We start from the raw sequence: 13,291 nt of genomic DNA, 5'->3' as shown, positions 1-13,291 counted from the left end.
CTAAATTGGAGGAGGAGTTCATGTCATCCATTGCTACCAAAACTATGGTCTACCTCCGCTACATTGATGATATCGTAAAGGGCGTGTAAAGGCAAAAAAAAAAAAAAAATCCCATTTTTACTTTCTTTAATGAAAAAGAAACCTATCTCCAATATACTTTCATTAAAAAATGTGTAAGGTTTTTATACGAATCCTGACCAGGGCCGCCATCAGAAATCGCAGGGCCCCATACGACAAGATTTCCTGGGCCCCCTGGGCTGTGCCTACTACAAGCCCCACCTACAAGTCTGACCTCTCCACCCCACAGGTCCACCCCCTACCACACAGTAAAAAAAGAAACATTGGTGGTTAGGGTTCCCACCTGTTAATAAAAAATAAAAAAATATTTGTGGTCAGGGCCCTCCATAAAAAAAATTTGTGGTCAAGGCCCCACAACGCAACAGGGACCACAAAGGGTTACCTTTAGGGGGGCCCTGCCATGTTGTACTTACTTCATTAGTGAGCCCCACCTGCTGTAAGTGAGCTGCCAACTACAGAAGGGAGGAGGGGAGGTGGCTGCATGTTCTTCCAGTGACAGCATTTTCTTCCCTTATTGGTCACAGAATTTCAAGTCCCGGTAAAACTGCATGGTGATTGGATGAGCTAGAGGGGAAGTTCAAACCTCAGCTATCCAATCCCTGAGCAGCTCAGCAGGGACTTAAAATCTGTGACCAATAAGGGAAAGTAATGGACAGAAGATACCTCTCCTTGTGCTCCTGCCCTGCCTTCCCGAAGTCGGCAGCTCTCAGAAAGCAGGGGGCGGGTGTGGCCGGGCCCCCCTTACCCTCGGGCCCCCTACAACTCTCCCCCCTTTCCCCCCCTGATGGCGGCCCTGATCCTGACTGTATGATGGTGTGAAATTCTCCCTTCATTTACTGCTGTGGATAAGAATTGTCAGACGGTCCCTGCAGGGAAACAATCATACTTATGTACAGCAGGGGGAGCCCCCACCTTACTTCCCAGCCATGCAGAACTCAAGCAGCTTTGTTTGTTTCCCTGTAGAGCAGTCAGCGACTGTGTAGAGATTTGTATTGGATTTTATTTTTGACTTTACATCCCCTTTACTGTTTCCAACTCCAGCTGCAGGGACAAAGATCATGGAGCCAGATTTAAACAGATAAACTGGGATTCTATTTGGAGGATTATTTTGCTGCCACCACTGGTTCTGCTGAGTTGGAGAAAGTTTGTATTAAACAATACAAAAACTATAAAATCCACATTAGATTACATGACAACACAGGACCCAGTGCAGTCTGTATATTCTGATTATTAATCAGTCTTGTTGTATCGGCTTCTGGCAGATATTATTTGACTTGTGCTGTTTTGATCATTTATGATGATCCCTAAGCAGCCCAGACCACACTGAGCATGTGCACAGTCTTGGTCTTGCAAAGATGTATAACAAAGTTACAAGATGGTGACCCCCTGTGGCCAACTATGAAAGCATAAATCATTTGTTTGATTAGGCTTGTGGTGCAGTAAGTTCATGTTTATGTTTAGTATAAAAAATACAGCATTACTAGCCTTATTCTATTTTAGACTTTACTTCCCCTTTAAATGGGTGGTTCACTTTTAATATGTTCTAGAATGGCTAATTCTGAGCAACTATTCAATTGGCCTTCATTTTTCCTTTTTTTATAGTTTTTGAATGACTTGCTGACTTTTCATTTTTCTTCAGACTCTTTCCAGCTTTCTTATAGGGGTCACTGACCCCATCTAAAAAACAAATGCTCTGTAAGGCTACAAATGTATCGTTATTGCTATTTTTTTTAGCACTCATCTTTCTATTCAGTCCCTCCCATATTCCAGTCTCTTATTCACATCAATGCATGGTTGCTAGGATAATTTGTGCCCTAGCAACCAGATTGCTGAAATTGCAAACCGGAGAGCTGCTGAATAAAAATCTAAATCACTCAAAAACCATAAAAAATGAAATCCGTCAGATGTCTGCCTGCATGATTCCACCTTCACTAAACCAGTAAAGCCCTGTAAAAACATTATTACTAGGGGCAGATTTACTAAGTTTCGAGTGGTAAAATTGAATTTTTGAATCTTTTTTTTAGATAAACTCACAAATTCGAATTTAAAACCACCAATTTGAATGTGAGATTTATCACACCTTGACCCTGGAAACCGAGTTCCTGTAGAAGTCAACGGCAGAGGTCCCTTGAACTATTTGAAGATGTTAATAGTAGTGTTTTTGGCAAGTTTCACTTCAAAAATGATGCCCCATAGACTCCAATGCAAAAAAAAAAATAATTGATGCACAAAAGTCAATTTGATTCAAGTTTTCGGGTCAGGACTATTCGATTGAATTTTAGATCTTTGAATTTTTTCATGAATAACAAAGTGTGATTTAAAATCGAATTTATCAGATTTTGAAAAAAATTCACATTACTCTTTGATAAATAAGGAAAAAGTTGAAATGAGCACGGACTCCTGCGACTCACCAAGTTGAATAAAATTTAGTTCCATAGGTTAAAAATCATGAGTCCTAACGCGTTTCGTGTCTAGAGATACGTAATCATAGGCATCTCTAGATACGAAACGCGTTAGGACTCTTTGATTTTAACCTATGGACTAAAGAACTCAATTTTATTCAACTTTATTTATATCATATTGCCGAGAATGCTGAACCCTTAAGAGACGGACCTGGGGCCTAGCAACCGGGTCAAGTTCTATGCTGGGTCAGCTTCCGTTAATTGGAGCTTTCACCTTTGGATAGAACCACGTTTTTTTCTTAACTGTGCATAAATATAAATAATGATAAATAACCCCCTGGATGTTGTAAGTTCCCTCTTACAGAACAGCTGCAGGGATCCAGGCTTGGCACTGGTACCAACTGTCACCTATTTAGGTGAATGTCACATGGGCAGTAAATCAAGACTGTGACATGTGCCTCCCCCATGAGAGATTCTGATTAATATCACATTCCCAGGCCGGCCCAGTGATAGCAATGAATATAGAAGCAAATGAAAGCAGGAGCTAAATTTAAGTATCAGAGAGTATCAGCACCTGGCAGAGACCTCTTTCTCTCAGCGGCCGGCACCGGGACTCGTCCTATGGTCTGTATGTCCGTCTCTTTCCAGCTTATGTGCCTATTATTTGTAGTTTTATGGGAGGAAGAGCAGGGGTTAAATGATATTATTATAATAGGGACAACGGGAATCTTTTTGGATCACCTTTAGGTCTAAGAGCACAACAAGAGGACCCCCAGAGCAGCTCTATGTGTATGGCACCCGCTCTCCTGTAACTGCCCTTTATTAGACTGGCAATATGCTTTTGGTAATACCCGTACAGGATCCGGAAACCCCTTATCCAGAAAGCTCAGAATCAAAGGAAGGCTCTCTGTGGACTTTATTTTAATTAGGGATGCACCGAATCCAGGATTCAGTTTGGGATTCGGCCGAATCCTTCTGCCCGGCCGAATCGAATCCAAATCCTAATTTGCATATGCAAATTTTTGTCTTAAACAAAACAAGCAAGTAAAAAATATTTTCCTCTTCCCACTCCTAATTTGCATATGCATATTCGGTTCGGTATTCTGCCAAATTTTTTGCAGAGGATTTGGGGGTTCGGCCGATTCCAAAATAGTGGATACCTAATTTTAATCCAATAATTCCGATTTTAAAAACTGCTTTCCTTTTGTAATAAAGAATTACAAGCACCGTGTACTTGATCCAAACTAAGCTTTAATTAATTCTTATCCTATTGGGTTTAATTAATGTTTAAATTAGACTTAAAGGGGCGGTTCACCTTTAAGTTAATTTTTAATATGTTATAGAAAGGCCAACTCTAAGCAACTTTTCAATTGGCCTTCGTTATTTATTTTTTTATAGTTTCTTTTTACTTATTTACCTTTTTCTTCTGACTCTCTTCAGCTTTGAAATGGGGGTCACTGACCGACCCCATCAAAAACACATGCTCAGTAAGGCTACAAACCTATTGTTGTTGCTATTTTTTATTACTCATCTTTCTATTCAGGCCTCTCCTATTCATATTTCAGTCTCTTATTTAAATCAATCAGTGGTTACTAGGGTAATCTGGACCCTAGCAACCAGATTGCTGAAATTGCAAACTGGAGAGCTGCTGAATAAAAAGCTAAATAACTCAAAAACCACAAATAATAAAAAATGAAAACCAATTGGAAATTGTCTCAGAATATCCCTCTCTGCTTAATATTTCAGGTGAAAAATGTATGTTAAAAGGTAAATTACAGAAAGAAACTTATCTGGAAAACGACAGGTCCTGAGCCTTCTGGATAACAGGTCCTCTGTACACAGACATTAATACCAGTTTACATTTGATCTATGATATGTGTTTTGCCAAGAATTTTGTTTTCTATCAATACAACTTTGTGAATCTCCTCCAGTGGGTGGAGCTATCAGTCCTTCCTCACTGGGGACTTCAGTCACATGATCTTTAATGGCTACGTTACACTCAACGTTCTGAATGACTCTACTGGCTCCAGGCCACTTCCTATTCAGCTGACGTGTTTTTTGGCCAAGTAGCTCGTGGCAATTACTAACCAAAAAAATCATTTTGTTTGAGGCATTCAAACTACCATGTAGCCCAAAAAGTAAATTGACCCAAGAGGTTAATTGATAGCAGGAGGGCTAGCATATGGAAAGCACTAAAAATATTAAAAAAAGGAACTTTACACTTTAAGTTAATTTTTAGTATGGTTGTATAATGATATAAAACCAAAGTCTACATCAAACGCACATAGTAATATAGTAGTTGAGGTTTAAAAAAGATGCACTGCTATCAATATAAACCCCTTTGCCCAGATGAAACCTGCCTATCTAGTAGAACATCTATACACGGGTTATTTTTAAGGTGAACTAAATCTTTAATTAGCACTCACAGCTTCTGTGTCATGTGACCACTACAGGAAAAAAATATTCCAAAATCCAATGAGCAATCAGATGTTATCCCTCTTGATAGGTCCAACCTGCAGTTCCCTTGGGAGGTGAACTCCTTCCGTCAGATTTGAAGGGCTGTTGAGCTCCAGGAGTTACCTCCATGCAGAGAGCTGTTAACCTACCCAATTTTTCAGGGAGTCACTTTTACACCCAGAGTCTGAAGAGTGGTCAGACATGGTTTAATAGAAAAATTGTCATAAACCTCCCAGAGGAACCTTCATGAGGCTTCCTATCTCTCTTAAATTTCTTAACAATTAATAATTTTGGCATGAACAAGAGGCAACCCTGTCCTTTAACCAAGCAACCATCAGGGTGGCCACCAAGTTGACATAGACCAAGGGTGTTTCAAGAAACAAAAGTTCTAAACTGTATTCTCTAGAAAAATACTTTGTGTGCACCATAATTGGCCTCAGAATTTGTGTGTGTGCACCAACGTACGGAATAGTAGGAGCATTGATTCTCCCTCTGGATTTTAAAATGTTACCTACAGGTGTTTGTCCATATAAATATCAGCCACAGCAGAGTGATATTAACAGATGGTGACCTCAGCAGAACGTGGATCAGTTTTCAGGCAGACACAAACATTACTAGAGAGTCCGAGTACTAGTGCTGCTGACTCATTTTGCCATAGAGCCTTCTATTGCTGCTTTGGTGGATACAGATGGAGAAATTATCCTGCCCTTTTCAATTCAGAGATGGTGTCAGATGGCCTTAGTAAAAGCTCAAGTGGACTTTGCTCCCCAAACCTGGAGTAATTCTTGGTAAATTTATATACAGCCATGAAGAGAGATTGTTCTAATTGTTCTTGTTATGAGCATGGGGGCAATGTGTACCTTAAGATTCCATATCTGGAGTTGCTGGACTTCAGCTCCCACCATCCAACACATGGTAGCATGTTGTAAATTCAGGAATATTTGGATGGAGCTCTACTGCTCTGAAATGTATACATTCCCTTTAATACAAGGTCTGCAGTAGAGGTAGTGTAGCATGGTCTTTATTTTATCTTCTCCACCCTTTCAGTCTCACCGAAAATTTTCGGCTCCCCGGCATGGCCACCTTGGGTTTCTGCCCCATAAACGTAGCCACCGTCACCGAGGAAAAGTGAAGACCTGGCCCAAGGATGACCCAAGTAAACCAGTCCATCTCACAGCATTTCTGGGTTACAAAGCAGGGATGACTCATACTCTTAGAGAGATCCACCGGCCAGGACTGAGTAAGTGACACAACATGGCAGCAGTGAAGTTATTGTAGACTGGGAAACTTGTAAAGGTGGCCATTACTCTTTGGTATCCATTCAATTGGCCTAATAATTTGAAGGCTCTTTAAATAGTTAGGTCTCACTGATTGGTTGATGTGAACCATTTGGAACTGACATTCTGACCTGCTGATTTGGTTTCAATACACATACATTGTTGCATTGATAATGCTCGACCTAATTCTCTCTTTTATTTTTTCCCCCCTAACTCAGAAATTTCAAAACGGGAGGCGGTAGAAGCAGTGACCATCATTGAGACACCACCACTAGTAGTGGTGGGAATAGTGGGATATGTGGAGACGCCACGAGGATTGCGGAGTTTGAAAACCATATTTGCAGAGCACATTAGTGATGAGTGCAAGAGGCGTTTCTATAGAAATTGGTAAGAGAGACCACTTTATAGTGATAATAAAGGAACAACAGATACATTATTGAGTATGGAGGCCATCATTTATTATTATCCTCCAGGTATAAGAGCAAGAAAAAGTCTTTTACCAAGTACTGCAAGAAATGGCAAGATGAAGAGGGCAAGAAACAGCTGGAAAAGGACTTCTCGACATTGAAGAAATACTGTAAGGTTATCCGGGTCATCGTTCACACTCAGGTAAGAGGAGTTGGTGGCATATGGACAAAGGACATTGACTTGTGTGTGTCCTTCTCATGCATTGCCTTGCTTTCTGGCCATCTGCCCCATGCAGATGAAACTCCTGCCGTTGCGCCAGAAGAAAGCTCATGTTATGGAGATCCAGCTGAATGGAGGCACTGTAGCTGAAAAGGTGGACTGGGCCCATGAGAAGCTGGAGAAACAGGTCCCCGTAAACTCTGTCTTCAGCCAGGATGAGATGATTGATGTCATTGGTGTCACCAAAGGCAAAGGAATGAGAGGTGATGGATATCGTTGTGCATTACACAACAATGTTCAATGGGAAAACCTGCTAGTTTCTAGTTCATTAGAAAAGATAGGAGTCTAACATCTCTCCCATACCCCTGTTCCACTGGTATTACCTGTTCAAGAGGTCACTTTTCTAACTATATATGTTTCTCTGTGTTTATGCTCCCTGAACTTAATAAATATTGTTTTATCCTTGAAGGTGTGACCTCACGTTGGCATACCAAAAAGTTGCCTCGTAAAACGCACAAGGGTTTGAGAAAAGTGGCCTGTATTGGAGCATGGCATCCAGCTCGAGTGGCGTACACCATTGCCCGTGCTGGGCAGAAGGGCTATCACCATCGTACAGAGATCAACAAGAAGGTATATAAAATATAATTCTAACTTCTGAGGTTTACAGAATTAATAGGTGAGCATACCTAATCCCACTTGGTGACTGACACCCTAAATCATTCCATTGTAACATTATTTTTAATTTTGGCCTCAAGTGCTGGACTGGGCCTTCTAGAGCCCACCAGAAAACCTGACATTGGGGGTCCACTTTCACAACAATTAGATGTAGTGATGGACAGATCAAAGATTTTACAACCTATTCCACCCTAATAGAATCAAAGACTGACCCAGCACCCAATGTTGATTAATATACCCACGCCGATCTACCCATCTTTGATGTAACCAGGATGTAAGTTCCTCAACCCATTTGCACCCGTCAGAAGTGGGGCTGGGACATGGCTAAGAGGTCAGGGAGGGGTTTGGATTACAGTGAATATTTATAGCCCACCACCTACCTGCTCCCACTTCTGGGGACAATTGGTTGGCCCAAACCTGCACAACCTACACATCACTACTAGACAGTGCTTAATGTAGGTGTGATACAGATTAATGCTGTAATAAGAAAGGGTTGATAGAAATTGTCCTTGGATTGGGGCCCATTGGGATATCCCCTGGTACTAGCAGGCCAGTCTAACTCTGTTGGCCTCAGCTATTTATGGACAGGGAGGTTTAGGAGGAGATTACATTAGAATCTGTGAACATAGTTGCCTTAACTGTTGCAAGATAAAGCCTATCAATAAAATGGTTAAAGTGCCTTCAGCTCCTCCCTCCTTTCCTGGAGAACATCCCATACCTTTAATGTCTGGTTTATTCTGTTACAGATATATCGCATCGGCAGAGGAATTCACCTTGAAGACGGTAAAGTTGTTAAAAACAATGCTGCGACTCAGTACGATATTACTGACAAGTCTATCACACCACTAGTAAGAGTGCAACCTCTCAATACCTCCCAATACCCCACCTATTCTTTTTCTCTGTATTTTTCCTTCTCTTTTTCTCTCAAATCACATATCCGTTATGTTTTCATCCACCTACTCTGTTTTTCATCTCTCCTCAATCTCACTTTCTCTTCCTTTTAATTTCATCTCCTGATCTTCTCCTGTGTAGGGTGGGTTCCCTCATTATGGCCAAGTCAACAATGACTATCTCATGCTTAAAGGTTGTGTCATGGGAACAAAAAAACGGGTCCTAACTCTGAGGAAGGTGAGATTGGATTTAGTTGTATTTATTTTCTCCAGCATTAATCAACATGATTTTTGTGGTAATTCTGGCTATAGTATAGTGTACCCTTCATAAAGCAATGTCAAGGTTAGAGGTATAACTTAAGCCTCTTTCCTACAGTCTTTGTTGGTCCACACTAGTCGCCGTGCCCTTGAGCCCATTGAGCTGAAATTCATAGACACTACCTCCAAGTTTGGCCATGGATGCTTCCAAACTGACCAGGAGAAAAGAGCGTTTATGGTAAGTTGTATCTGAACAGCTTTTCTGCCTATCTCAAGGGTGACAAACCTATCCTATATCAGCAGCTGAGCTTGATCTGGTTTGCCAGCAGAAGTAAGAGGGTTCTTCATCTGGCTTTGTTGGCTCATTATGACTTGGTAGTTGTTTTAGAGCTAGCGTTACTCACATTGGAGGAGAACATTTCTACAGAGAATTGACACATAATTAGAATTGTTGACAATCTTCATTGGGCAAAAGAAAAGGTACAAGCCATAGGCTGCTGGGGTTCTGGAGTACAACAGGCTTGGAGATGCTGCAAAACAGCTGGGGTCATTTATAAATCAGTGCAGCACAAAGAAATCTAATTTAGGTGCAAAGCTGTGGCATATTTTTATGTAATTTTGACACATACTGTAGTTATTTTTACCCATGGGTAAAGGAAAACATCTAGGAATGTGAAGAGCACCAGGGTTTACCATTTCACCATTTCCAAACACAATCACCTTCTATATTTATACACAAAGTTCTTAACAGTCTTTCTCACAGGGGATTTATAAAACATATCCATTGTGTATGAGCAAATGGTCTTGCTTTGTTATTACAGGGCCCTCAAAAGAAGCACATGGTCAAAGACAAATTGGAGCCGGAGACTGAGTTATAGAAGCTGCACCTGGTCACCATTTCTCAGCTTCCATATGCTAATTAAACTCTAAATATTGACTTTTGTGGTTTCGTTTCCTCAAGAACCTCTCCATGTTGTTTAGACTTACACTTGAACTTATTCTTTCAGCATGGCAATGTGTTGATCATTAGGCAATTTAGATGGACAGGCAAGTGCACTGCGGGTGGTTCAATCTTTCCTTAGGCTTGATTGCAAATGTAAACTGTACTCCAGTCTAGAACATTATGTCAGCCCACCATAACTGACAGATATAACTCTCCAAGACCTACAGAGTTTAGCACAATAGTTTCCAAACTATGGATCTGCCAAGCTCAGGTGGTGTGGAGCAGTGACAGGGGCTTCAGCCCAAGTGAAACTTTATGTGAGAAATGGGGGGTATGACCATTTGATCTCCTAGATACACCTGGAATCTCAGCTTGAAGGTCAGTTAGACCTTATAATTGGGCTGAATATGTGGTTGCTGCCCTATATATTGTTGAAACTATGACTTATTGGTTGATACCAATATTCTATAACTGTACTTTTTTTGTGGGTGGAGGTGGAGGCCTAACCAAGAGTTGGAGCTTCAAGAAGGATTCTGGCCAAAGACAAGCTGCTGCTTCTTTAACAGTTAGAATACATTCTAGTGGCACTCACACTATGATACCTATCAGTGATAGGAACACACCTTTACACTTTAAAGGGAAAATATTCACCTATGTAGGGCATCTAATATTGCCCAACAACACTTGTATTTGATTCCACCATCTTGGTTCTTTAGGAACGTTAAATTCATACTTTTACTCTTCCTGGTTATAACCCTGTATAAACAGGCCCGGATTTGTGGAAAGGCCACCTAGGCCCGGGCCTAGGGTGGCAGGATTTTAGGGGGGGCGGCATGCTGCCCAACCACACCCACATTGGTTCAAAAACACTGGAGATGCGCTGGAGATACAATAATTTTTTTAATTTCCCGTGCGCCAATCCTCATTGCTCCTCTCCGCCTGGAGGGGACAGGGGCGAAGAATGGTAGTGGGCCTAGGGGCGCCCACTATATAAATCCGACCCTGTGTATAAAGAACCATTTCTGCTGTAAAAGTGGCCCTACCTGGACAGATTTGGTAGGTCAGTTTGGCTAATTTAGACCCTAGTGCACACCATCACGTTGTCCAAAAAGTATCGGAGTGGCAGATGTAGAAGTGGGAGAAACCAAGGTTACTTTTCACTTTCCCTCAGATCCTCTTGTTGGATTGAACCATTTGGCCCATGGACGCTTGGTTCAGTTATTGGCAGATCATCTTTTTCTGACAGATATAGTAAAAGCTGATCTGTGATATGATCAAACCATAGACTTCAGGTTGACTTGTTTCACAATTTGTAATTTTTAGGATGTTTTTGACTTTGAATCTTACACTGAATAAACTTACCAAGAACCTCAAAAACAACTATAACAGATGTTGATTCTCAATGGCTTATGGACAACTGCAATGGTTCCATTCTCTCCTCTATTCCAGTCACTTTGCAGAATGTACAATATGTTAATTGACTTCAACATCTTCCAGCTTGTGATACTAGTTCAAAAATAAATCTAGCACAGCGCCTGGTCTAACACTCCATAAAACGTTATAGGAACCATTAGGTTTTGGATCAGCAAGGTAAATGGGAATCAGGAGATGGAAGGTTCAGGTTCTCAGGCCATGATCCTGAATTATGCAATATTGCTTTAAATCTCCAATAACTGGGAATTAACAAATTGACCACTATGTTTGGGAGTCCAACATTAATTTACATTATATTATACAGAAATGTTTTATAATGGACAAGTGATCAAGGAATCACTGAGAACTATCTAAGCACTTGTCACTCAGAGGAAGAAACGTTCTGGTGGGACTGCTCCCTCGGCCAGCCATCTACTCAAGGAATACATTGAGACAATTTGAGCACCAGTTCTGTCTTTTAACTTCTGCAAGGTTTGTGTCCTCCTTGGCCGAGTTTAGATCCATAATAAGACAAGCTCATTTCATTCCAGGAGATGTTGCTTTTGGAACCACAAATATCATGGCAAGGTGGTGCGCTCAGCAAGGTCCAATGACAAAGTTCTTCATTTCACCCAGTTATATAGTGCTCAAAGGACCGGTGGGTTTATTGGCTCAGGCTGCGTTGACTTGGCACTTTCAACACTAGTCTGCATGACTGGGAAGTACAGGTCATCCATGTTTGGCATTACTAATATTTTCTGCAACAGAGAAGCATAAATATATAACCATGTAATATGAGATTAAGTGATAATTAGGTTTTATAGACATAATTAATGACATTTAGATGGTTCTGATATGAAGTGGATGCCCTACACTGGGGGGGGGGTTATTTATAAAAGGTCAAATTCATAATTTATGTGAATTTATGAGGTTATTTATGAAAAAACATCTAAAATTCTATTGAATTGGAACAACCCAAAAATTCGATTCATATTAGAAGCGAATACAAACGAAATTCGAATTGAATTTTCCTCCGAAAAAAACTTAAATGTCCAGAAAGCTATTAACATCATTAACATGGGTCAGCGGACCTCTGCCATTGAGTTCTACAGGAATTCGGCAGGTTTTAGGTGGCGAATAGTCGAATTTGAACTATTTTCAGGGTCGAAGTTTGATAAATCTCACATTCGAATGCAAATTCGAGTTGGTGATTTAAAATTAAAATTTGTGAGTTTTGGCCAAAAAAAATTGAATATTCGAATTTACTTTTCCAACCTTAATAAATCTGCCCCGAGGATCACTGAATGTGTTAGTTGTCACAAAATTCTGCTGGTGATCACCGCGGGTCAGTTTCCATTGTGTACAACAGTTGTTCCCGTGATTGCACTGGTGTGCAACAATTATAGGGTTTCTCAAAACTTTTTCCATTGCTGTCAGTGGAAAGCAACTTTCAGCCATCTGCGACCAAAACTTCTATTTACAGGTGTTATTTACAAGGCATTACAAAGTGCTGTGTAGGTCTTTTGGTATTGGCCTAAAAAAAAAAAACCTTAAGCATGTATATGTCATGGTCGGCACCCTAATTCCAGAACCAATGCTAAGCACCCTGTTCTCGGCTCTTGCTTCCGCCTTTAACAACTGCCTTTCACCTTGGGAGGAGCCCTCAACTAATCGGTCTTATTAAGAGAGGCGCCAATCGAAGGGTTCAGGACGAGCAAAGGGGTACGACGGTAAAGCAAAAGTCTTTTGGGCAGAAGGTCACAGTACAAGGTGTAGGCAGAATGTGTAGTCAAATCAGGCCGGGTCAGGGCAGGTAAATACAAGCGGAGTCAGAAAGGCAAGGGTCAAACCAGGAGATCAATCAGGAGGGATGCGGATATAGAATAGACGGTTACCAGGCAGGGTCAGGATTACAGAAGTCAGGATAGTTAGAAACAGGCAGGGTGTAAGAAAATTACCTGAGTCGCGGCGGCGTGGACGGCCGCCACGCCGCCGCGCTCCTTCTCCGTCGGCTTCCGGGTCCTAGTGCGCGCGCGGCGCGCATGCGCATTATTTAAAGGCGCAGGCGCGCTGACGTCATACAAAGGCGCGAATTTCAAATGTATTTAAAGGTACAGTTTTACTTTATGCATTGCCCGTGATAGGATATTGTTTCCTGGTGCTTCTGAGCCTTGTGCTATATTCTGAACCTGTTTGAATCCGGTTTTTGACCTCTGCCTGTTTCCTGACGACGCTTCCATCTGAATCCTGACCTGTGCCTGTTAACCGACT

At 41.3% G+C, this 13,291-nt stretch overlaps 2 protein-coding genes across 2 annotated transcripts in view; one reads left to right on the top strand and one right to left on the bottom strand.

The window, feature by feature from the left end:
* The first annotated feature begins 2,968 nt into the window (after positions 1-2,968).
* Positions 2,969-9,601, top strand: rpl3l.S (ribosomal protein L3 like S homeolog). Its single transcript, XM_018239300.2, has 10 exons — positions 2,969-3,104; positions 5,985-6,177; positions 6,433-6,601; positions 6,688-6,823; positions 6,918-7,104; positions 7,311-7,471; positions 8,263-8,364; positions 8,549-8,644; positions 8,783-8,902; positions 9,486-9,601. The coding sequence occupies exons 1-10, from the start codon at positions 3,012-3,014 to the stop codon at positions 9,540-9,542; spliced, it is 1,314 nt and encodes a 437-aa protein (XP_018094789.2). The 5' UTR covers positions 2,969-3,011; the 3' UTR covers positions 9,543-9,601.
* A 1,686-nt stretch (positions 9,602-11,287) lies between these two features.
* The window catches only part of LOC108703224 (testis-expressed protein 2), a 31,597-nt gene continuing 29,593 nt past the window's right edge, over positions 11,288-13,291 (bottom strand). The window contains exon 12 of the mRNA XM_018239301.2: positions 11,288-11,778. Coding sequence (XP_018094790.1) covers positions 11,668-11,778 — 111 coding nt within the window. The 3' untranslated portion in view covers positions 11,288-11,667. The remainder of the gene's footprint in view (positions 11,779-13,291) is intronic.

The sequence above is a fragment of the Xenopus laevis genome, chromosome 9_10S, assembly GCF_017654675.1.
Source record: "Xenopus laevis strain J_2021 chromosome 9_10S, Xenopus_laevis_v10.1, whole genome shotgun sequence".
Classification (NCBI taxonomy): Eukaryota; Metazoa; Chordata; class Amphibia; order Anura; family Pipidae; genus Xenopus; species Xenopus laevis.
Note: the sequence above shows the minus strand (reverse complement) of the source record. Positions and strands in the feature narration are given on the sequence as shown.